General features: G+C 31.7%; 2 protein-coding genes across 2 annotated transcripts; one reads left to right on the top strand and one right to left on the bottom strand.

Moving 5' to 3' along the window:
- Nucleotides 1–531: 531 nt before the first annotated feature.
- Nucleotides 532–4,054, top strand: LOC131844659 (uncharacterized). Its single transcript, XM_059193596.1, has 6 exons — nt 532–729; nt 1,309–1,491; nt 2,048–2,171; nt 2,336–2,496; nt 2,790–2,894; nt 3,646–4,054. Exons 1-6 carry the CDS (start codon nt 709–711, stop codon nt 3,769–3,771), a joined length of 720 nt encoding a protein of 239 aa, XP_059049579.1. The 5' UTR covers nt 532–708; the 3' UTR covers nt 3,772–4,054.
- Nucleotides 4,055–6,785: 2,731 nt separating this feature from the next.
- On the bottom strand, nt 6,786–25,414 carry LOC131844657 (phospholipase A1 VesT1.02-like). The gene is made up of 8 exons (XM_059193594.1): nt 25,189–25,414; nt 24,998–25,043; nt 19,701–19,968; nt 16,618–16,766; nt 15,242–15,465; nt 10,678–10,770; nt 7,491–7,644; nt 6,786–7,276 (listed from the first exon to the last, which is right to left on the bottom strand). Exons 1-8 carry the CDS (start codon nt 25,253–25,255, stop codon nt 7,135–7,137), a joined length of 1,143 nt encoding a protein of 380 aa, XP_059049577.1. The 5' UTR covers nt 25,256–25,414; the 3' UTR covers nt 6,786–7,134.
- Nucleotides 25,415–26,814: the final 1,400 nt, after the last annotated feature.

The following is a 26,814-nucleotide window of genomic DNA, read 5'->3' as shown; positions in this document are numbered from 1 at the left end:
GTGCACTTGTCTGCCCTAACGGTTTAGACGGGCGAGCACCAGAGGGTGTTAAGATGAGTATGAGGCCAGCTCAAAACATCATTGTGACAAATTCACAAGGAGTTTATTACAACGATTTCCGGGGAGAAACGCGTGGAGGTCTATCTGTTATGGGGTCATCATTCCATATTACTTATAATCCCGTTCCCCCTGACAATCTCATTTGGGATAATATACATACGTAAAGGTATATATATAATTTTAAAAATGATAATGATCTTTCATTCTAAAAAAGCTAAGAACTAAAAATGTTGTAAATATTTATAACGTTCTATAGGTACAATGAATTGGTTAGTCGGAAGATATTTTAAAATATGATTACGTCATTATTGATAAATTAATATTTGTTTGATCCAATATTTGAATAATATACATAGTTACAATGGTTGCAATACTATATAATGCTTTATTACACTATAACACAATGGTGCCCTCTATAGTGATATAATTTAGTTTGAATACTTCCTAATTGTAGTCTGTGGACGCCCCAACTAATGGTTATCTTGTCATTACATTACTATTATTTTTAGTTCGATGTCCAATTTGAAGTGTTTTTAGTGTGAATTGGTATAAAAGTTACCAATTTCATATTAATGGCTTCATATATTTGTATGTAACAAATAGGAATTGGATAGTTTATTGTATAATATTCAATAACTAGTTTCCACAATGACGGACCGATGCATAGCAGTGAGTTGATAAACAAAATCTTGAAATCTCGATACTATTTTACTGTGCAAACTCGATTTGTTTTGGTGTTACTATTTAGTGTTCTCTTTTTAGATTTTATTGTTTTATCTTGTTGAATAATTAATTATGTTTAATGGTCATTGCAGTACTACGCTATTCTTCGCTTATTTCTCTCTCATATAATTATTTTTAAAAATATACTTCAGTCAGTGAATGTTCAGCAACTACTTTTAAAGAACTTTATTTATTATGTTGCTTAAAGATTCAAATATATAAAATGTAAACCCTTAATATATGATCTATTTTTAGCATAATAAACATAATCAATTATACCTATTTATTTTTTATTATAACGATATTGTAATGAAAAAAATATGATGTCAATTACGAATAAATTATTACACTGTCTATTTTAAATAATGGCAGTCAGCAGTATTTTATAGGAAAATCTTATAGAATATAGTTATTAGTATATGTTAATAACATAAGTAAAAATTAATATACAATATATTTATTATTTGCACTATGTCTATTTTGCAACAATGTAAATAACATAATTTTATTCTATATGATTTTCAGAGTCGGCCAAGTGTTGACCAAGTGTTGGCTATTGTTGATTTCATGGAGAAGCATCCAGCTCTGGCTCTTGGACAATTACGAGGACTGGAGGGGAGGGATGAGAGTAAGAAACTGTGGTTTCAACTCACAAGGACTGTTAATAATATCACAGGCCCTATTAGGCCTATGAAATCTTGGATCAAAGTATGTATCTGGAGTGGATTAATATATATCTTCAAGTCTAAAATATGTAAAATGTACAGTCATGTTTAGATATTTGATGAATTTCAAAGAATTGAAGAAAATATAAAATAATTAATCTACAAATGGAATGTGTGATCGAGTAATAAAAATCGTACACATTTGTAAATTAAAAATATTCCATTTTTATGAAATGGGTTAATAAATAAATTGTTTATGGTTGGAGCTAAAGGAGACATTTTTTTAACTAATAATAATGGAATGGGCAGTAAGAGCCACCTGTATGAATCATTTATGCTGGCAGGGCACCAGTATAGGATAATAAGGTGAACACAAGGTCAGGTCAGCTGTGGGTAGGTCAGGTCAGAGTGGAGGTCAACCTGACATCGTACATTGCTAGCAACAGGGCCGGTGATCAGTCCACATTACTAGCAACCTCTTGTCCCACTGAACTAAAGGAGTTAAAGAAACTTGACTGGTTGCAGTTGATGCAATGTTAATAAGTTATGTACAGTTACAGTTGATAAATTCAACTACTAAATCTGGATTCTTCTTACAGTATTGGGCAGATAAGAAGTCTACAGTGAGATCAAAAGTGATGTCAGTGGGTGGTGATCCCAATAGTCTCTGCTCCAATGTTGAAAAAAAGATATGGGATCTGTTTTTATCAAGCGATGTTACAAGTAAGAGTTATTAAAACAAATCTTATATTGGATAACTTGTTTGCTTTTCAGAGAAAGTGTTAATGCCCTAGTGTATACACTATATGAAATAGAACCACTATATGTGATCAAACTAGATTCCCACAAAACTACAATACTGATATCTTAATAAAATGTGTTTCCAGAGCCTCGAAACTCTGTAAAGCAAGAGTCTCACTATATAGAAGAGACTAATTTTAATGAAGATAGCATGGATGAAACCAATGTGGAATCTGATCCTGTGCTGACTTTCGAAGAACCTATTGCTGATGTTCATGAAAGACATATTGTTATTATGGAGAAACTGGTATATATTTATTATTTACTAAATTGTTTGTTTCCTAAAAGAGCAGTATTTATGAGTATGACTATTTGTATCGGTCTGGGTGTTATCTATGTATATTACCTACATATTTACAAAAAAAAATATCTAAGTATTTATATTAGTTATCTAGTACTCATAACGATGAATTTAATCTAGAATTTAAATTAGAATTTCATTACAATTACAAAAACATTATTATCTAAAGTTTGGGCTACTTTTGAACCTGGTTTATAATGTAACATGCCAATGGGCTTTAATCATTTTGTAACTTTCAGTTGACGGTGATGAGCTCGCAGGCGACTGCGCTGGCGCAGCTCGGTCAAGCGTCAGCGGTTAGTTCACAGGCCATGGAGCGGCTAGCGGAAGCATCCCATATACAGGTATTTACTTGTTTTTAAATTCTCTATTGCACAATAAAGTTTACAAAAGACGAGCTTAGTGCCATATGGCATTACGGCGTCTGTAGAGAATCCCATCAGGCAATAAGTCCGCCATGTTAATAAATAAATAAATAGAAACGAAACTATCGTTAGTCAATTTGCCAGAAAAAAAATTCAAATGTGTCATAAAATATTTTCTTTGTAATAAAGCTTATTATAAAATTGAAGAATTTATAAATGATAATAATGTTTTTGTAGAAAATATCTAACTTAAAATTCATAGCGCTGACAATGTTATCTGATTGAACAGATATAAGTGCGTAGCGGTTTCTATGTTGATTGACGCATGCCTAATCCTTGTTGTTAATTAAATAGTAAGTAAATCAATATTTATTTAAAAGAGCAACACACAAGTTTCTTGCTTATTCTTCTTGTGATGAATCTGCGTTCCGAATAAGCGGTAGAATAAAAAAACTTGACTATTCAAAAGTGCTTACATTAAGTTTAGTTGAATAAAGATTATTTCTATTTCTATCACACTGCGAAGTGACACGGTAAATGTTACAAACAACTCAATTTATTATTGCAAAACAATAATAGGAGTTAGAGCTAAAAGTATTGGCACTCTTACATGACTTCATATCAGTAGACTATATATAAGACAGAAATCCATAAGTAGTACCCTACAACAGTAGTCCATAAGTGGTAACCATTATTCCATAAGAGCTCTATAAAATGATTTTTATTCCAGGCGCGAGCTATAGACCGGCTTGCGACGACGTTCGAGAGCATCGGCGCCGCGACGCACCAAGTAAGCAACGCGATGGTCGATATCGACGCCACTGTGAAGCGTTGTTATGCCACTTCGCCCACGTAGCATAGCTTCCTATGAAGTGGCCGCACTCCGGTATACCAGACTTACTGTTCTCGACTTCTGTGTACGGGTGTGATCGCGTCTGCCCGCAGGTGATCGCGTGCGATCGCGTGGGTTCGCACACGTTCGCGTACTGTCGCGTTCCTGAGTGTTATAAGATTTTATACCACAAGACTGTGAATATATTACTTGTCAAAGTTCAAAATATACTAGAATAGGAGACATATTAGTGATACGGTAATAAGTGCTGTTATTTTGAACGGAACTTATGCTCAATGTGAATTATGAACATGTGGTCACAGAGACAGACTTTTGATTTTATGATACTTTAAAATGTTAAAGTGATTTGTAAATAATAAAGTGTGATATTATATTTTTTTATAGACAATAATAGAACATAGTTAATTTTTGTGTTACAGTGTAAAAAAGTATATATGTTTACTTTTATGAGTGAATACCAATTCTTTGTATTGCATACAACATTTTATCTGCTTTTGCAGTGATATTTGTTATATTAAAATATATTATTTTCCATTTCTATTTTACACAAACATATTTCAAATTTAATGTACATACAGGTAATTGTGTAATTTATGTCTAATATATTTTTTTATTAGAAATCTCTATAAATACTCCTATGAAATGCCATAATTGTTTTAAATACTTTATAATTATATTAATATTATTTACTAAAATGTATCATAGTACCACTTTATTTACAAATATTTTGTAAATAAAACCAATGTTAATACAGGAAATTATCAAATGAAAAAGCTGTGTTTCTTTTAAAAAAAAATAGTGTTTACTGCGACTTCGTCTGTGTCTCATATAGTGTTAATTAATTATAACAAAATAAATTCTTTACGAAGTTAATATCATAAGGATTAGTTGAGTGGTATCATGAACAAGAAATATATTTATTGACACATTATTAATATAAATATTATTACTATTTTGGTATATTATACCACATTTGTTAAAATTTTTATTATCTTATACCTCTATAGTACCCATAATACAAGCTCTAAATAGCTTAACTTGGGATTAAATGGCGCTGAGTGAATTATCCAGAGAATTTTTTTATTTGTGGATTAAGGCTGGCGGGGCACCAATGGAGGATGATAAGATGAATACGAGATCAGGTCAGTTAGCATATCGTGACAATTCACTAGGAATTTATGACGGATGGTTTCAAGGAACTACGCGGAGGTCGGCCAAAGATGGTACATTGGTAGCAATAGGGATTATTAGTTCCCATTACTAACAATCCGTTCCTGATATATTATTATTATTAAAAAGAAAAACATTTCATGAATTTTGGATGAAATGAGTACGAGTAATCCCCAGGGCGGATGATCTAATTCTTCATGTAAAACGGGCACTGAACTGATCAAGTGATCGCGAAGTTTGTATAACGATTTAGAAAAAAAACACTGTTTTTCTTTGGAAAGTTATTTATTTTCATGAATATTATCACTGGTTTTCAACTTCACATTTTACGATTAACACTGTAAATATATGGCATTGTAATCGGTAGGTATTATCCTAAGAACAAAGTTATTTCTCTTAGATCTTATCTACACATACTCTCCGTTTTAGGTGATGCGGGTGACAGGCATACCAATTGCTAAATCGTAGGTCGTTTATGAAGGTTGACAAGAAGATAACTGAGTGTAGTAAATGTTAATTATAACTATTACATTGATTATAAATATCTGTATAATATATAACATGGAGTAACCTCAAACAAGGCCATTGTTAATAACTCTTTAGTTTATATAAGGAAAATATAAATTTGAAAATTGTACATTCCTTGTCATCGTTAGAACAATAAAAATTAAAGGACTGTAAATTTAGACTTCATTGTGAATATAACATATTTTCCTCTTTTATTGATACCCTATCTACGAACCTAATTATAATTCAATATCCATTATTATATATTATTATTTATTCAATATCCATTATTATATATTGGGTTTGTTGTACTGCCCTAGTTCGAGACTAGATGCTGCACTGTAATATACAAGCTGCTATGGATTCTAAACAACCTACATAAAAAATATTCACACTGATTTTTAAATATGTCCCCACGTACATCTACATAATATACTACAACAGAAAAATGCACTGACTAATATAATAATAAATATTAATACAAATATTAGTGTATTGAGTGGCGATTGAATCACGGCTATCGGATTGACAACCAAGTCCTTCGTAACAGTTATTTTACAATAAGTTAAAATCGCAGCTGTCACCCGCACCGTATTACAGCCCATGGAGTTTACCTTTCTGTACAGATAGGCATTCTCCTTGTTAGATAATTTTAACAATCGTTTAATATTGGCACAACTAAATTGGCCCACAGACGACACTAAAATCAGGTTGTAGCAATCCCTGTAAACAATACCACCACTGTGCGGAACATACTCTGTTCCTTGCAGTTAGTTAAGACACTGACCGTTCGGTCAATGTTATGTCGACCAAATTACGCAATTTGGTCGACATAACATTGACTTGAAAAACTTAATATTCTCCCTCTTCCTTGTCTGTATATATATGAAATGTGCATGTTCGTTGACAAATACCCACATATATTTAAGAGAAACTGTGACATTCCAGAAAGTAGAAGTAGACATAAATACAAGCTATATGTCCCTAAACAAAGATTGGCACTTTTTTCAAATAATGTATATTGTATGGCCATAAAAATATTCAATCATCTTTCAGACAATTATAGAAATTTGAATAATAAACAATTTAAAAGTAAATTATTTAAAGAATTACTAAATAAATGTTATTATTCCACAAATGATTATTTAAATGATAATAATGGATTGTATTAATAGTTTTAAATAAAATAATAATGTATTGTAATAATAATTTTAAATATAAAAATGTGATAATAATGTAATATAAATATTATTGTAAGATTTTACACGCCGGAAACGGTAGGGCATGTTTGGAACTATTATAATCTTAAGACCATTATGTACACAACTTCCAGTAAATAAATTGAATTGAATTGACCGAACGGTTTTGTGTATTTTACGGAAGAACAAGCTTTCTTAATAAGGGAGCCTTTAACTCACACCAACAACAACATACAACCCTGAGATCCTTACGTTATTAAGGTGCAATATCGGAGCACTGGTAGGGAACGCTTCTTAGTAAAGTTCGCGGTTGTGTTCACATAGTGAACTCGCCGAGAGGATTTTATCGCCATCAAAATGGGTCTCATGTCCCTGATTTTACTGTCCCGTGTAGGTCTTTTATTAGAATCTTTGGATTCAATTGTTCGTTACAACTATCTACTATTTAACAATAAACTTACTGACTACATAACATTAGGTAATATAGCTATCATCTAAGATATTTGAGAAATCTGGCGAGTGATGATGTTGTGTGTCTTCTAGTCACTGATCGATTGTCGGGCTGGAGACCTGCAGGTCCTTTTCCGTAGAGAGATTTCGGGTTAGTGCTGAGGTAATAATTGCCTCTAGATCTGAAAAAATGTATGCCAATTGAGTAGATCTAACATTACGCAACTTTAAATTCTATCAAACTGCATGTTGTTGACGTACCGACTACTTTTATAGTTCATATATTGTATTTTTTATTATTAAGAATTTTATAATATTTTTACATACAGAGCATTTACAGAAGACCATTTCCGGAATCTCTGCTTTAAAGGTTTTAATTATACATTTTTGTGTTACCGTGTATTTGTTAGGTCCCCTAAATATATTACATCTTCATTATTGTTCTTTTGAAGCCAACTCTCGTAGTCTTTCGCAAACGCGGCCGGGAACATGGTCGGGTGGGCTATGGCTTCCACGAAATATTGCCATGAACGGTCATGATTGCACAAATCTGGAAGATGGAAGAATACACCTTTAAAGTCATAATTGTGATTGGCGGCAAAAAGATTCTGTAGCTTGTTTCGTTTGAAACACTAGATTTCTTACGTGCCTATTTTGCAATTGGAACACACTTATAATAATTTTTAGTATTCCATCACTATAATGAACATGGAATACAATTATAGTAGGTAGCCTATATTTATAGGTACAACATGTGCGCTTCTGAAAAACATAATTAATATTATGTATTCTTTACGATGTTCAAAGCAATGAGTTTTAGTAGTAGCAGCTCGTTCTGAATTCGATTGGATTGGATAATAATATGGATCCACAATATTATTATTAGTACAGTGTAACCTGTATCTTAAAAAAACTCTTGCGTGATTTCGATGAAGTAACCGGAAAAAACAGTATCCTAGGGAAATTCATATACTTAGAAAGTATTGTAACATGTAACATTAAAAAAAATGTTTTTTTAGCAATAAATAAATAGTTTCCGTATGTACAATATATACATCATATAATTCTATGTTATATTATTGATAGTGTGTTATATCTATATATCTATATATTATTATTTATATTTATAATACTTATGTATATATTAAATTATTATTAATAGTGTTAGGTATACTTGTACCTTGATGCAGTTATCAAACACCATTTGGTGCGGTTGGTAGGTGGTGCATTTTATTTTTGCGTGTCTATAGTAGGTGGTGTAAAACTGAAGCGTTGTTTTAATTAAAGCAGTTGCAAGCACATCTCTTCTATCAGGTTATCAGTAGCAGTAGATACACCTACTAGTTACATTCAAATATAACTCTTATATCTTCTGCAACTTGATATATTAAGCTTAATATATTGTTAAGAGTAGCGCATCGACCGACGCAATAAAATCACGTCGTAGGTAGTGCTTCGGTATTCGTTTTATCTCTATTTAAAGATACCTTGCGTGATCCCTCGCCCAAGCGCGATAGCTATACCTACTTTCAATCAAATTTTGCCTTTATAATTTTTTGTTACCCTCTACTTGCTCTATTATTACAGTAAATATAAAGATATTTGTTTCGTTATTCTGAATATACATTGTAAATCTAATGGTATGCATATTTTTTTATAATTTTATATACTATCTTGAATTGTTCATAAAGCTAAAACAGGGTTTTATAGGTAAAAACAAATGTTTCAGTTAGATGTAATTATAAAACAAACTTGTTTAAAGAAATTCCGCCTAATGTGAAAAGTTGATATTAGGTTCCTTATCCGTTGGACCTTGAGTTGGATATTGAGTTTCATTAGTGCTTATAGAGATATATTGTATATATTGTGTGTGGAGAGGAGTATGCAGCGTAAGGTGACAAAATATCTATATTTTGAATTTACATATGTTATTGAATTATATAAACTGATAGTAAATGTGAGTTTGTATATGATTAAATGGTTGCAAACATTTATTTTTAAATAAGTATTTTTACACAGACCTTGAATTGTAATGTGTTTAATTTTATATAATTATGTATATGGGGTGCTGCGTAGAGATGGATGTGTATTATATTTTAAAGTATAATTATATAAATACCAATATCTGTTTTGGTTTTCAATAAACTGGTTGAGGATTGAAACACAAACTCGGTTTATTAGTTTGCGTTCTGATACACAAATTAGGTGGTCATCATTTTTTCATGTTCAAGATTTATTAACAGATCAATATAGTTTATTAGTGATTTTTTAACCAAAATCTATAATTTATGGAATGACTGCTATAGTATATTGGATTACAGAAATTTTGAAAGCTATAAACCACAGATGAATAGAACCATTAAAAAAGACATTATTCGCTTTTTTTAAGCATAAATTAAAATATTATACAATCTGGATTTCAATTTCAACGACAAGATCTAATTTCTGGACATTTTGTTTAAGACTTTGAATTATACAATGATATATTATTTATCATATACAGTATTTATTTATATAAATATGTATATTGGTAGTCATATAGGACAAGCATGGTGCTAAAACAATGGTCACAATTTTAGTGAGTGTGAAATAATGGTGATTATTTTTTTTTAAACCTGCAATCACTATAACGTTAACAATTACCAGATTTTAAAGCTTCCTTAATTAAACTAATATTAGGAATAGAGTACCTACCTCTTGAACTTCATTTGAAATTCAAATCCACTCTGGATTTGAATTTGGAATGAAGTTAAAAATACATCACAATTTTAGTCAATTGACTTCCACAAGGAAGTCTGTGCTAATTGCTTTTACTACGTGCAACATTTAAAGTGTCTATATATTGAATAATAGGACAATTATAATAATCATTAACGTAACAGCCCATTATCGATCCATTATAGAATAGTTGTCTTCCTTCATGAAAGAAAGATTTAGCTTATTACTATTATGTTGTCCATGCTGCTTGAATATTTATATTATTGGAATGACAAACAAACTGACGATAGACGAAGTGGCATTTTTATGTATATAGCAATATACAAGAATACTAGACCTATATCACATGAAATAAAATCAAAATATTGTTATTCATGTAGGTCTGTTACTGTCTCTTATGATATGTCAAATCTACCGTCAGTTAAGAGTGCTTTCGAGTCTAGAAGAACTGACAAGAAATTTATTCTTTTCAAACGAACTTGTAAGTGTGTATAAAAATGCAGTATTATTTTTAAATTAGGGTTATCAAGTCATAAGTTTGTCATTCCTATGAACTAAGGTTTCATGCTTCGCTAGAAGCGAAGGAATCTTTCAGTCTAAGGAACTTTTCAATGGAATTCAAATTACAGTTCTTAATCTAAGTTTTGTTAAGTAAGTATAATCAAACACAGCATTTCAAAATTTTAAAGAAATTGGCAGTCATTTAGTAAATTAACCCTTTAGCAAATTATCAATTATAATATCTACACTTTATCAGATATGCAAGCGCATTTAATAACCAGACCCTAAAGCTTGTATTTATAATGACCAATTTCGTTCCGCCAATAAACCATGCGTTCCATATTTTCATGCCATTTTAACTTACTGGGTTTCATTTTATGAAATATCTTTGTGATAATTCTGATGTACTGTGTGTAATTGACTCCATTGTTGATATTAACATCGTTGATTTCATCAGCTGAAATTGTATTTATATATTGTTAGTATGTGTGCCTACATAAAAGTTATTTCCTTGCGTAGCAATTGCACGCTGTGTTACTTAGTAAGTTGTATGTTACAGCGAATATTGCAATAAGTATACTGTATTTTAAATTATATTTTATTATCTGTATTCCGTACCTACACTTTATTAATATAAGCAGGTTGTATCACCGCCTCACTCAATAGAACAAATAGCGACATATTATTCCACAATACTGGCAAGAAAAAAATCAAGAAAAAAAAACGTCGACTTAAGTTTATAAAAAAGAATACATTTGAAAATTTACTAGAAGTACGCTCCAAATCTATAATTTTAAACAAAAAAATATTGAAATAATATAATTAATAATTAATCTACACCCTACAATATGTGGCCTTTAAACTGCAAACTACATTTCGGGACGTTCCAAAGCAAATGTGTGGGTTTAGTGTTGCTTAACTGTAGTTTGGGGTGTTCGGAGTGTGGAAAACATTTCCTTCCTTTTACAAAATTTCTTTAGTTTCTATAAAATACTCTCCATTTTTCGACTTAGTACGGATTTGTAACCCAATAGACATATTTCTATTTAATTTTTTTTTAAAACACCATCCAATCTTCAAATTATTTTTTTGTTTTGTAATTGGTAGTAGTACCATCTACCCGTGTAGTAATAGTATTCTCTCGATCCGCATTGGTTCCGGATGAAGGTTCAAGTGCATTCGGTTAGAAGCTGTTGGAAGATTAAATTCCTGTAATAACACTCAGAATAATATATATTTAACTAACATGCCTCTAGTTATTGCATTTTTTTTAAGATTACGTATTTTAACAATTATTTTCGCATTGTTTATAATAAAACGTTGCAGCAGCAATTCTTAAAATTGTACTAAAAAAAACATTAAACTTATTTTGGGGGTAAAGAATTTTGCGGCACATATTGTGGTAAGTGCTTACCGCTGTTTATAAGTTTCTACAATACCATGAGAATTGAAGAGAATTGCTGTCCTTTTAGTGAGGAATAAGTTCTTTTGTTATAGTTTGTGAGAAAACTGCGACCATTAATAGAATTATAAATATGAGTAACAAATACATTGAATATGCAATCGAATGTCGATCGCCGTCCTCATTAATGTTAGGGTCTTTGCTCAACAAATGATGATGTCTCGTATACGTGATTTGTATGCGTAAACGTTATATAATACGTGAACAAGATACGAATGACACAGAACCTTAATACTAGTTCAAGGTCTTGGTGATATAAGAATTATATCCCGTGCATCTTATCTTGGTATTTTTGTAATATTTCAAAATCATGTTGACGACCGACCGCCGTGAATTCCTTTGATTTTAAAACCAACTTTACACGAGTCTTTGTCCGCGTGGAAAATATAATTTGTTTTTACTAAAATAAACGTAATAACATTAGCTATGTGCGAGTGAAAGTTCCTTCTAAATTGGTCCAACCTTTCCAGAAATTAGCCAGAACAAACAAACAGACATTTTTTTAAAATTAGGTGTTACTACTAGTATTTAATATTATGTTATCTGTGCTACTTTTAGCCAGTTAGCCACTCTATACTACTACACTAGTACTCATATAAAACATGTTAGATGCCGATGCAGACTAACCCATTTGTTATATTACACTTTTATAATTTTATCAACGGAAAACAATGATTTGACCATTTCAAATGGACCCTTTTACGATAAATTATGCTAGAAATTGTTTATTTATCTCAATGTGTAACGTAAAGATGAACGGGTTTTATAGTGTGTTAATCATGTGTGAATGAATTAAGTAATATATTTAATTGAGTAGTTTAGGATATCATGATTATATAAAAAGATTATATGCGTGTGGATAACCACATATTATCAATACGTAATATGGTAATAATAGTCATAAATATATATCATCATTACATAGTATAAAACAAAGTCGCTGTCGCTGCCTGTCCGTCCCTATGTATGCTTAAATCTTTAAAATTACGCAACGGATTTTGAAGCGGTTTTTTAATAGATAGAGTGATTCAAGCGGAAGGTTTATATGTATAATACATGTACATCTGTGCGAAGCCGGGGCGAATAACTAGTTTGTAATAAAATAGTAAATGTATTGTGTAAAAAATAAATACCAACTACATCGCTAAGCTACTCGCTCGGCTCGCGTCGACGACGACGCGGCGACGCTACCCTATTGACCACTGGTCGTAGGCACGGTTCGTCCGGACTGAACCCATTAATGTGAGTGTAGTCTTACTAACATAACGGTCTAAAGAGTTGAGCAACTATAATTAACTTATCCAATTACGTGTAAATAAATAACAACTAACGGATTTGAGTATGTATTTTCATCGATGGCTTATACAAAGCAAACGCAATTATGATTTTTTTATGGTTTAGAAGAGAAACTAATCTGCTACTCATTTGACCCTCTAAATTTCCCTCTGGAAACCATCGTCATAAATTCCTTGTAATTAGTCTTGACCTAGACCTCTAACTGACCTGACCTCATGCTCCACTGGTGCCCTGCCAACGTATACTTTGACGTTATCATACATTAAAAAATATACATCTTTGTATTGTATGGGGATCGAACTCACGACTATCGAAAGTTGAGACCGGGTGTTAAATTTTTGCAACATGAAGGTTGTCAAAAGAAATCGTATTATACAGCATATTGTCTATCATAAATATATAACAGCAGACAATTTACATAACTGCTAATTGCCTTGTTTTGTTAACAGTTTCGCTAATCTTAAAATGTCGTTATTAGATAGCATACCAGTTTCTTGCAGCAGATAATAAAAAATATATATAAACGCATTCTGACCTTGCACCGAGGTTATGTTTCAAGTTTAATTGATTTAGTAACCTCATTAATTTGATGTAACGAAATATTATGCCGAATACACTATCACATAGGGGCCTACTACACGATCATTAATACATACATAAACATAAAAATGGATATAAATAGATCTTATAACTGCACTTAATTTGCGTGTCTATTTTTGGCCTTAGATTCGACACTGGCTCGCGTAAATGACTCACAGTAAATTTAAATTCGGAATTCTTTGATAAAAATGTCGAAATCAGTTTAGAGGTTTATAAAAACATTAGAGATGCTATTATGTAAAATAGTCACAGATAATTAAATAATAAATTGATGAAATATGATATCTTTGAATTGATTTTTGTTAAATTGCATCCAATATCTAAATACCAATTGTATTGTCAATACTATGCATTTTAAATTGTGGGTAACCTAACTACACTCTAATGCCCAATTTGCACTCAGCCCGAGTGGGCAGGGAAGTGAGCAGCGCGAGAGTGTAAACACGAGTGGAAACACTTCCCATGCCATTGACGCTGCCACTCACGCTGCCCGGCGCTCCCTCGATTGTCGGTTTTTCGTGCGCGAGTCAAAGGTCTGGCAGCGCGGGTGGCAGCGTGTTTTTAGATTCAGCCCTCTAGCTCAGTTGTCGCCCGGCAATATTTTCGGCAGCGCGAGTGGCAGGGGAAGCGGCTGAATGTAAACGTAGAATAAAGGTGTTAGTGGTACAATGAGATATATATTTATATATATATATATATATATATATTATAATTAAGAAACGACCGTTGTATGCACTGTTTGTTGGCCCAAAATGAAATATAGTTTATGTTATAATTAGACAAGTATCTTTCATATATGTTTTATGCGATACAGTCGCGCAGATACAAGTGTAAGGAGGCATGACATGTTGGTCTTCCGGAATGATCACGCATGAGTAATACCACGCATGTCATTCGATGACCTGTAGTGCTGTTTATCTATGCAGGTGACGACTATGCGATGACCATCAGATGGAGTGGCAGCTTGTTTTCCATTTTAATTACATAAAAACAAATAACAACAATAACCCAGGACTATTCACTCAGTACCACCTAGTCCCATGTTAGGCAGAGATTGTCTTGCTCCTTGACAACTAAATACTTATATACATTTTTTTGTTAATGCATATGTATGAATGCAATATATCGGTATGTGTGTTTTCTATGTAACCTCCGATTTAATAAGATACAATTTGTTAGTTAAGAAGAATCTCGATCACGTCAGTAATCAAACAAAAAAACCGCATCATAATCGGTCCATTCGTTTAGGAGTTACGATGCTTCAGATTTTTTTATTAAAGTGGTTGGGTCTATTACTCAGTGCTAAAGAGAACCTGTAGCATTGCGACCTGCATAGATCTAGAAGAAATATTAGAGTGATGGTGTATATTTCCTCAGGATAGAGTGTGTGCCTACTATACAAAGGTGATATCTTGTTTATGAGTGGGCTATAACCACATACGGTGTGTAGTGGTGTTTCCTCTTCAATTTGGTAAAATCTGAAAATCTTTGTTAAGCACACACATACCACACATATACAGATATGTTAATATTATAAAATTAGCGATGGTGGTTAAAAAAATCCACTTACCCTCTGAAGTGAACATTTCGAAGTCTCCAGAAGCACAACCGGGTTGTGCACCGCCGCTGCCAACATAATTGGGCCATATGTCGACAGTTCCCGTTGGTTTGGTGGTACCATAACCACCAGGGTCACTGTGTATGATGTCAACAAATCTCGCACAAGTGCGGTCCAGACCACTGCGAGCGAACGATCCTTCGAATAAAGCTCGGGCGGGATCCAAGCCCGTTATCCTGTTGGATATGAGTTGTTGTATTTTTTTTACATACTAACTATCCACGAATGTATTTTATTTTGATTAAAATAAATAGAATTTCTAAAATAAAAGTCCTTATAACATTAGCTACCTGTGAGTGAAAGTCCCGTCAAAATCGGTACTGCCGTTTCTGACATTAGCATGAACTAATAGACAGACAGTACTATAAAATATAATAATCATTTTATAATGTCTATGGAATATTGCCTGCGTTAACTCTAATCACTAGCGAAGGATGTCAGAAAACATAAAGTCAGTGTGCGCTGAACCCATCGTGGTGAATTTACCAGAATTATCCGCAATGCTTTTCAGGAGGGGGGTTTCCACGGGGAAATCGACTAGACTACTTCCTAACTAACAATCCTTTCACCCTACTAACTCGGGTTATGTACCTTCACGTATCACTAATGAATTCGTTCTTAAACGCGATCACTGCTATAATTAGGTATGTAGTTTTGGAACCTAACGCGGAAATAACTATTGAGAAATTACAGTGAACAACCAATTTACATAAGAATGATTAATTTGCGTATGAAAATAATTACTTGTAGACATGGACATTGTGCTAATTTGTTGAGACTTTTCGCTACTGTCTTACACTGGAGTGAACTAAGAGGTTATTTATTATAGTAAGGTTAACTAATGAAATATGAAATGAAATCTTCCCCTGGAATGGCAATTGCAATGGCATGGGTGATATAATAATAATCTCAGGACAATTCATACAGCGCCATCTAGTTTTTTTCGTAAATACATACATACTTAGAAAACACCCAGACCGATACACAATCATACTCATGAATACAAATGTTAGTATCGTACGAGGAATCCCTGACCATCGGAAGGGAGGCGGCTAAACCGCTAGACGATCGAGATCCTCTGATATCACGGATCACGTTACATCATAACAATGTCCGTAGTGAAGCTCATGTATATAGGCGACGGTTCCAGCTTACCATCAGGCGGATTGTTAACTTGTTTGCTATTAAAATTACATAAAAAGTAGGTAAGTACACAAGTACTTATATTCAGCTATTATGTAGGTAAATATTGCAATTCTGAATTATCATATTGAAGTGCACAAACATATATTTTTGGAGTACATACGAATCAGTGTATTAAATCTCACCTTGACACGACGTAACCTTGTTCTCTAGCTCTTTTACCAGCGAATCCCATAATGTGAGCTCCTAGGGAGTGTCCGAGGAGATGGACCTGCGTCATGTTGAAACCAGCGTTTGCAAGATTTACCAATGCATCTCCCATATTGTCACCTATCTAAAAGTGTAATTAAATTTACTTATATTTATTTTTCACTAGCTGTGCCAGCAGATTTACTCGCATGTTTATAGCCTATGTGTTACTATGATGTATAAGCTACATTACTATTTTCTGTATTCGTAAACAGTTCAGTAGTTTTTAAGAGTAACAAATAGCTATCCATCCAATTGTCCATCAATAGTCATAAATTTTCGCGTTTATAATATTATAAATAACTTACTTAATCATCATCATATTAGTGAGACTATTATTACTAGATAATAGATAGACATTAAAAGTTATGTAGGTAAGTAGGTAAGATATCTTAGTTAATTTCAACTAAATCCAAAAATGGAGGTGCTTAATAAGACTGTAATCTTATTTGTGAAATGTCTTTGTCTTTGTCTGTTTGTGTATTTAGTGCATATTAACAATTCTGAATGGATTTTAACGAATATTTTTGTAATAGTGATTACTAAATTCTTATAGGTACACGAACTTATTTACGTACACATCTTATTAATCAGACACTTTGTAACAGTTCCATAAGTATGTACAACAATTATACAGAGGTCACGTTATTTGGTACGATAAATGTATAATTATCCCGACTAGTATTCACCCAATAGTCTAAAGTCGACCATAATTAATTTAAATTTTATAATTTAAATTAATGAACGTTAACAATGTTGAAATAACAATGTTAAACTATTGTGAAAGACTATACTCGTGTGCGTATCAAGTACATGATAGTGTGTGTAATGTTTTCTTTATTGGTTTAATGTATTTTTATTATGCATAAAAAATAGTATACTGCACTCTTTTTCTATATAATCTATAGGTGTGCGAAATTCGTTGTTCGCGTTTTTTCGTAAAAAGGAGTACAAAGTTTTTACTTGACGTTTTAATATACTGATATAATTATTCTGATATTTATGGAATTATAAAAATAAATATCAATAAAAATATTAAAGATTCAAAACTATAAACAACCGCTGGTAGGATCGCGGTCGATTGCGAACTCGTTTCCGCGACCCCGGCATTATGGTGGTGAGATGAAATACCGCAGGGTTTAGTGAGTAGGAGTCTCACAGTACCCGTCCATGCAACCCTTGAGACGAACGGGTCACCATGAGGGATTTTGCGAACGTTCCCCCAAAACTAAATAAAAAAGGGTTGCCAGTTCATGATACAAGCCTTGTTAAAGAGAATAACTGCAATGTAGTCAGTGGATGTAAATTGTCTTGACACATTATCACGCTCTTCAACATTGGTAACAGATATCTATTGTACCTATATTGAATATCTGTGTCAATAACAATCATTACCATGTCTTTAAAATAACCAACTCCGTTTTTTATATAATTTATATTACGGTTTAAGGACGTCACCAAAGAGTACTTGTTATGAAATAGAGCATGAATGAAAAAAAGATCATCATATTTATTGATGTTTTATGATCAGTATTATAATTATATTTATGGTCAGCAACGCGCACATGACACCTGATGTTTAAGGCGTCCATAGATTACAGTAACCGTTTACCATCAGAAACGGCCCCTGATTGTTTCTTGTTTCCAACATTATAGTATAAAAAAAATATAATCATAATGAGCCGTTTACAAATTACGTCTAACAAAATAATTATTTTGTAATCCTCCTCTCCCCCTTCTCTCTATAATAGCCCCCTTTCCCCCTTCTCTCAACAGTTTAACATATACTGTTAAAATGACACAACATTTTAACAGTATATGTTAAACTGTTGAGTTTGTTCATTACTAAAACAGAAATGTGACGTCACAAAGTGTCCTAGGGGCGCAAAGGTCCTAAAGTTCATGATTTTTTACACGCAATTTGCAACTCCACCAACCCCTTGTCACTAAAGCTATACTTTGCTTCTCCCCTCCCTTGTGCAATGTCTTTGACAATAATTATGTATCCGAATAAATAAAAAAGTAATTAATTAAGTAGTAACTATTTTTTATGTAAACAAGCCTGGCCTAATGGTTTACTGCCCCGACACCAAAAAAACCTTTGTATGTTAATTTGTATTTCTGACTGTATACAGTGGTAGAAACACCGATAGCGAATCGTATGATTCCCTTACATGGTAGTTGGTTAGCCACCTGCTACGTTGAATACAATATACCAGTGGAATGTGTGAGTCACTCAATTTTTATGAAGATTCTCTTTTTATATTTTTTACAAGACAGTTGTTGAATTATTAGTCCATCAGAAAGAATAACAAATTTTCATATTTATGAATTATTTAGTACTTTGCCAAGTTAAAGTCGTTTAAAGAGTTTAAAAAGTTGTCTGTACTTTTATTTAACGTATTTCAGCCGCCAAGAAGCTGGTTTTCTAAGAAATTACAGGATATGGAGACAAGAAATGTTAGTCCTCCAGAATGACCACGACCAAGTGATGTCATGGGCATGACACGATAATATCATATACATGTATATAGGTGGCGGTTACCACTTACAATCAGGCGAACTGTCAATTCGTTTACCATTCAATTTACAGAAAGGAACGGTCACCTTTATGGTCAAAGGACTACCACTTTTATGCGGAAAAATCTCAATAAAAATATCTGCTGTCTGTATTTATATGTTAGTCTATATAAACATATTTTATTGTGTTTTCTATTGTAGTTATCTATATATTTCTATTTCTAAAAAGTATGTACCATAGCGCCGCGTTGTAATTCCGTAATAAAATCTGCGCAACTCTACTTAATTAAGTTATTCCTATATCGTCAACGGAAACTTATTTTTTGTTCGCATTATAAATATTAAACTTATTTTTATATTGTTCCAAACATGCTACAGTATTTGAATACAAACGCATATTTCGTCATACTCTGTTTACATTTACAAACAATTTAGTTAGTATACTGGCAGCATTATGCAACATGACAATAATGCATAAATTAAGAATTACATTGTTTACCTTCTTTGCTTTAGGAACGGCATTTAGGACGTACCCCAAAGGTATACCAAGGAGTCCACTCTTGGCCTCTTCCTCCCAATCTAGAAGTACTACGTTTCTCTTCTTCTTTGCCAGGTATGCATTCAAAATGGCAGTGGTGGCCGGGCCGGCCACTCGGCCTCTGTACCCAAATGTGTAAAGGATGGTAGGTAAAGTTGGGTCTATGCACGACGAGTTTGCGAGGAACATGACATTTTCCAGTGAAGTTGTTGTATAGTTGTCCAGTGACCTGAAATCATTAATTAAAATTATATTGATACATGTACTGACGGCTAAGGTTCTTTATTTTTCTTTATTTCTTTTTATATGGTATCCTGCTTTAGAATAGAGCAGTCTAGTCTAGTTGGGCCTAGATGACGCTGTGTTATTTATTCAGAATTATTGTTATTACTATTATAAAATGGTTTCAAAAAGGTCACGATAATGTTAAAATTTGTTTAGATTGATCACATGCACAGATTGGATATTTTTTATCCTAATTCATGCGAGTAGCCGCGGGATATTCGAATCGAATATTTCCTATTCGAAAATACCTAGATCTATAGAGGTCAGTAATTTTATTAGTCATATATACATTACAAGATCTACATAGTTTTACAATAAGATGGTGAATTTCCTTTTCTTTCTTTCTTGTGTAAGATTTAAATTTTCTATCTAATACTTATGCATGCTTAAAGCATAAAGTATCTGTTACATTTATCAGGTACAAAAGACGGCTAAATTAAATTTTTACAAGATTCAGGGTGTATTAAATCAACTTCATAAAGTGATTGATGAGAATACTTCATCTTAGAGTAACCTAACATTAACATCAAAACAAACCAGCCTTTCCAATGTGGCTCAATCGTAGAAATTATACGTAAACTCTATACAAGCATATCAATCATGTTCTACCGAAAATGTATGCTGTGTAATGAAAAATTAAGTAATTTTTGTGTAGTAAGAAAACCGGTCTGATTAGTGTAATGACCGACCGAAAGAAAGTGGTCGGATTCGATTATATATAGTTATGTATGATTATACAATAAGCGTCCTAATAATCCAAATAGCAGTACGACCTTCAGCAAAGAGTTGTTTAGTTAACTATTGCCGTTGTTACATCACATTAATGATTTTTTTATGGGAAAGTTGAGAATTGATAATAAATCTTGTTAGTAATCATTTGCATCTTATTTTTTACATTTACAATTAGAGCGAAAGATAAAAGTAAGGGGTTATTTATTGTTTGACGGAACTGAAGCTGATTGTCGGTAGTTTCTATTTTAGAAGTAATTTAAAAGTATATTTTACATACATATGATCTACTTCATAAAATACTTCCACATTTTTACAACATAACTAACTTTCTATGTCTTCATCCCTCATTGAATTGTTCAAACCGTTACGTTTTGTCCTTATGTTCTAAGTTTTATAATATAGAACGTAGGATATAGAGGGGGACCTTGTCAGCTAATATACAGGTTGTTTGGATATTTACAGGTACCAGTTCTCCACAAATTTGTACTTTAGCATTAAATTTCATGCCCAAATAGCTCTGTTACACTGTATAATATATATGTGTCAATGTTTTTTGTGTGTAAATAAATATTGTTATTACTTTTTGAGCTTACAATAGAAGAAAGAGAAATAAAAGTAATCTTTATTGAAATAATTAATGATAAGCGGAATACAGAATCCAAAGAAAAATGGCCAAAAACTTGGCTAGAAGTCTTTTGAATAAAAATTGTAAAAAAATATATTTATATATTTCTGTATCAATATAAACTACTAGTAACTAAATTTAAATTACGACGAAAACTAGAGTCACCAGACAAATTATAAAGCACTGCATTGTTTGGCGTCGTACATCTAACTACATCGATTAAGATGTTAGTCGAGATTCTGAGATTAAGAATGAAGCGGTTTTTTTCGTAACTGTTTGTTGTGTAAGGAGTTAGTGACAAGACATGATTAATGTCATACAGGTATACAATTACTATTTCTAAAGTATTACTCTTTTATTTTATTTTACCTAGTTATTTCAATTTGTAGTTGTACATATGAATTTATTTTTTATAATTTAGGATTTATATAAAATTTATTTATTTAGGATTAATGGTGTATGGGCGTTATTATAATTACTGAAAACGAGTAAGTTTTTTGTATATTATTTATTTATTTTTCTACACACAAACAAATTACACTACAGACTTAACGTTTGCATTTTAAACCAATTTACCATCGCGCTGAAGAGAGAGAGAGAGAGAGAAAAATAAGATAAAATTGTACAGAGAAATATTAAATAATCCAAAATAAATACAATAACTAGAATAAAAGATGGTCTTATCGCTAAGGACCTTTAGGTAGAAGGTACAGGGTGGTGAAGGTAAAGGTAAAGGGTGTGGCAATTGTATAGATCGAAGGGATGTTTAGCAGGAGCGAATAAAATATTGTTGAATATAATTTATAAGACAGAGAAATAAATGTAATGATTAAAGTACTAAACGCTGTTTTACATAAAATATAAATAAAAATAAGCAAAAAAAAACTTAGTCATACCTACTATGTTAAGGACCGTAACTTATGCATGTTCCATGCCCATGCTTTTTTTCTCAGTGGCAATGAAACCGTTATCAGTGATATAGATTTTCGAAATGTCATTCACAGTATGATTCGAGGCAATAAAACTACATGAATATTATCTGGGTCAAATAACCTACCATTAGTAGAAAAATCTTAAATGTGTGTATACACATATAAATTGATAAAGTAAAACAAGGTTGATTTGAAATCCTAATATTTGGTTTTGATTAACATATCTCGAGAATAAAGGTCACTGTTTTCTCATTTCAAAACAATTACTTTAAATCATAACTCATTTTGAAACTAACATAGCACATACTAACTTGTGTTGTTTTCTAGTATAAGATAGGAATCCTTTATCTTAGTGAATCTAAAAATATATGATTACTTAGGATAGCTTATTATTTTTATAAGTTACTTATATCATTACATAATACAAAACAAAGTCGCTGTCGCTGTCTGTCCTTATGTATACTTAATAATGATAGAGTGATTCTAGAGGAATGTTTATATATATATAGCATGTACACCCGTGCGAAGCCGGGACGAGTAGCTGGTTATATATAAGTTAATAACTGACCCGCGCAACTTCGTCTGCATCACACTAACTTTACAATTATCATTCGTCCAATTTAAATATTTTTAAACTGTAGTTTATGAGTTATTCTAATATATAAGATCTATTACTGTAAAGTTTTATCAAAATCCATTCAGTAGTTTTTACGTGAACAAGCAACAAGATGTTTGTTGCTCTTTCACGTTTTTCGTTGCATTCATCCATCTATCCATCCATATTCACAAACTTTCGCATTTATAATATTAATAAGATAATAAACAATAAACTAAAACAGAACAAAAGAACTGTCTAAAGAAGGAATGTTACACGTAAAATTTTCCTTCTCCCGCGCAAACGAACGTCACCAAAGATTATTTAAATTCATAATGTGGCAGCGGCCAATAACCATCACAAACATTATGTATTGTCGAACTATCGGTATTAACATATAATTATTATTTACACATTTATTAGACGGTATTAATATTGGGCCTTAACCTTTTAGTAATGGCAAAATTTCTGCCTCATTTGGAGGTAATATACTGTCATTGGAAAATTACTATACACCTATATTGCATTTTATCTCCGGCCATTACTCGACTAACTAACTGACTGTTATTTTTTAATATATTATAATGGGATAACTGCCTAGTCTCTCAGAATCTATTAAAAACGTAGTGATTACTTGCCCTTAGGCTAGTGGAGCATCAATGTAAAATGATACGATGCGGTTGAAGTTAGTAAGGGCTTGTTACAAATTCACTAGAAATTAAGCACAATAATTTCTAGGGGAGATTGACTTGACGTTATAATAATAAACACATTAAAAAATAATTTAATCATAAATTAACGATTTAAAGCACAAATCAGCAAAGTCAAATAAGTTCCTGGTATTCTGTGGATAACTTTATATCATCTCTATTTAATCATAAATATCTATAGAAATGGCAGTTCAAGTATTTTATGACTCGTTACATTTAGGTAGGTTACCTGACACAAGAGGTCATAGGTTGAATTCAACACTTTCTTGCAGTATTTGCAAAAACTTACATACTGCTGTTTTACATTAGAAAGATGTAAAACAATTTCACACAATTCTGCCAACAATAGACATTTTACATTCATTTCATTACTTAAGCGACGGCGGCAACTTGACCTCCATTTTTTGTTTATTGTATTTAAAATATTTGATATTATAATCGTGATATAATTTATGTATTCTGTGTGATTAATGATAGCAAATTATAAGTAATATAATAAATGTATTTAATATACTAAATGTTTCATTAACATATTACATTGGGACTAGTGGTATTTAGTCCCTGTCCTTGAGAATTAAATTATTACATAATCATGAAAATATGATAAATGTGAAATAATAAAATAAAATTTGTATGTATACTTAATATCTTTTGATTTCAGAAATATAAATCTAAACCATTTTATTGTCTATTTATATTATATTGTCGAATATATATATTTTATTTAAAATAAATATAATAAAAATATATATTTTAATATTTCAGAGTGTAATAAAGAGAAACGTGTAAATTGTTTTAGTATATAATGGTCTATATTTAATGGCTGTTTTAATATCGAATCGGATACATATGAGTATCCTATTAAAGTGCAATAATCGTATTTGTGTTCATTTTATTTAAACAGTATTTTGTATTTAATAACAATTGGAAACTAAACATCAATTATTAGTTATTATGACCTGTGTCTGTGTGTGATAGAATTTTTTAATGACTCTTAAGGGAATTTGGCAATGTAAATATATATATATATATATGTATGTTTACATACTTATTAGTCAGCCTGCATCGAAGGATTTAAAAAAAATTAACTATACAGATAGACCGTACACAAATAGGATGACAAATACTTTTGACAGCAATTTAAACATGAAAGTCTAATTATTTACGGTCATTAGTAATTCATGAAATTTAAATAATTTTGTTCAAAGAATGGTTCTTCAAATATAAAAAGAAGAAGTTTTACCGTCGAGATTTTTTTTGTTTAGACTTACATTTTTTGTAAACAATTATTGAATATTGAATATTGTTTACTTATATTATAATATAGTTATTATATGTTGCATATAAAAAGTATTCACAGAAAAATGTCTATAACTTACCCTTTGTAACATCGCAAATTAGCGCACTGTGTGATTTGAACGATAACTGAAAATATATATCATACTTAATCGTAAACCTAATTAATATATAAAATAAAAAAAAATAACTTTAGACTTTATAAAAAATATTGCGATAAATAAATAACACAAATTATTGTAGAATAAAATAAAATTGAAAATGGAAAACTAACAAAACGTAAAGATGAAAATCCTGGACCAATAATTTTCTAAGCGACACATTTTTTCACTACCGCACATTCACTGGTTTCTTATTTACGTATGAGTGTATATTCCAGTTAATACGTATAGCTGTGCACGTGTTCTGTACACTAAGTGTGGTTGATAGAGTAGCCGATAGTGGAACAGTTGGTGGACGTATGTTGTTTCGACATTAGACGATAGAGCGACTGCCTGCACCCTCGTGGTGTGGATTATTATACAAGGTTATCTAGAAGACCGCGGTACAAGGTTCTTCACTCGGAAAAACAGTCACATCTGGGATTACACATAGGTACAGTGGAGTTTATCAAATAATTCTGGTCCTTCGAGTCGTATGCGACCTATAAGAGCAAAACAGGTGAAATCAACCTTTCCAATGAAATAGTTGCTACATTTGAATTTAAGCCAAAAAATCCTAGAAATTACTAATAATAAAAATATCCTACAATAATTTATGTTATTTATTATTTATATTACATATATTTTATTTTTCTGTTTATTTTTCTGACTTACATATATGAAACAGTAGGCAATTTGAAAGGTACATGAATTTAATCACAACAATATATTATCAGATATAAAAAAATCATTAGGCCAGTATTAAAATAGTTGGTCAAAAAGATATTTTTTTAACATATCTATTATGTAACAATAATTAGGCTATGTTTTATTAGATAATAGAACGTCCTTGAAATCGAAGCTTTATTCTATGTATTTTGCTATATATTTCTTTATATGCCTATATATATATATTATATATTTTTATATATGGACTCTCATATTTCCTTTTCCTAACATTTTTAAACTTTGTACGTCTTATGTATATTTATACCTCCATACTTTAAAGGTTACCAACTAAAACGCTCGGTGTATAAGTAATGCAATAAAAAGGCGCGGAACTGCAATATCTCTATAAGGTGATCTACATCCACGGCGTTTCATAGCGGAGCACGGTGTCGCGTTTGGAATGTTCGTACTGGATTTTTAACCACACTGTCGCTTCTATATGGTACTTAATATCTAATAGAGCAATATAAGTGACATCTGGCAGTCTTGATCTTGGTCTATAATTGAATACAACCAATTGTCAACCTAAACATTTGTAAATTAATACAAAAACACTTTCAATAATGCTATAAATGGACAGTCTTCTATTTGAATAGATTTCCATTTATGTTAATTCGATTACATCTAGAAGTGGCAAGTGCTGTTTTTTAATCTACTGAGTAATGGTGATCAAATTTCTGCTAGCTAAATTGTATTTTTAGTCGTTGCTAACGTTATTCTTGTGATTTAGTTTACATTCTTGTGTTCTTTATTTTCTTAAGGTTTAAATTTATAATAATGTAAAGCTTTAATTGAATTCGAGTACAAACGTATTATTTAATGGAGTACATAGTACATTTCTGCGCACTTATTGGTACATTTAAAAATATCAATGGATTCGGAAATGTTCTATTACAAGTTTAACCAAGCCAAGTTAGACAGCGCCGTGCATAGGAGCCGTTTGAAAGTCGCGCAGTACCGCGACGGGCGGTGTGACACTCCGTGTGTTGGTCGCCTCTTTCGGATTGGAATGGAAACTATATTCATACTCG

Source organism: Achroia grisella, unplaced genomic scaffold (genome assembly GCF_030625045.1).
Source record: "Achroia grisella isolate CSIRO2021 unplaced genomic scaffold, CSIRO_AGI_Agris_v1 utg4116, whole genome shotgun sequence".
Lineage (NCBI taxonomy): Eukaryota > Metazoa > Arthropoda > Insecta > Lepidoptera > Pyralidae > Achroia > Achroia grisella.
The sequence above is the reverse complement of the archived record's forward strand: the minus strand, read 5'-3'. Positions and strand labels throughout refer to the sequence as shown.

What these genes read in the sequence shown, in the direction of transcription:
- LOC131844659 (XM_059193596.1), top strand. Translation starts at nt 709, where the DNA reads ATGACGGACCGATGCATAGCA. An exon ending in CTATGAAATCTTGGATCAAA is followed by an intron (nt 1,492 to 2,047) that starts GTATGTATCTGG and finishes TTCTTCTTACAG; the next exon opens with TATTGGGCAGATAAGAAGTC. An exon ending in TTTATCAAGCGATGTTACAA is followed by an intron (nt 2,172 to 2,335) that starts GTAAGAGTTATT and finishes ATGTGTTTCCAG; the next exon opens with AGCCTCGAAACTCTGTAAAG.
- LOC131844657 (XM_059193594.1), bottom strand. Translation starts at nt 25,255, where the DNA reads ATGTGCGGTAGTGAAAAAATGTGTCGCTTAGAAAATTATTGGTCCAGG. An exon ending in CAAGGTTACGTCGTGTCAAG is followed by an intron (nt 15,466 to 16,617) that starts GTGAGATTTAAT and finishes CATATCCAACAG; the next exon opens with GATAACGGGCTTGGATCCCG. An exon ending in ATTTCATAAAATGAAACCCA is followed by an intron (nt 7,645 to 10,677) that starts GTAAGTTAAAAT and finishes TCCATCTTCCAG; the next exon opens with ATTTGTGCAATCATGACCGT.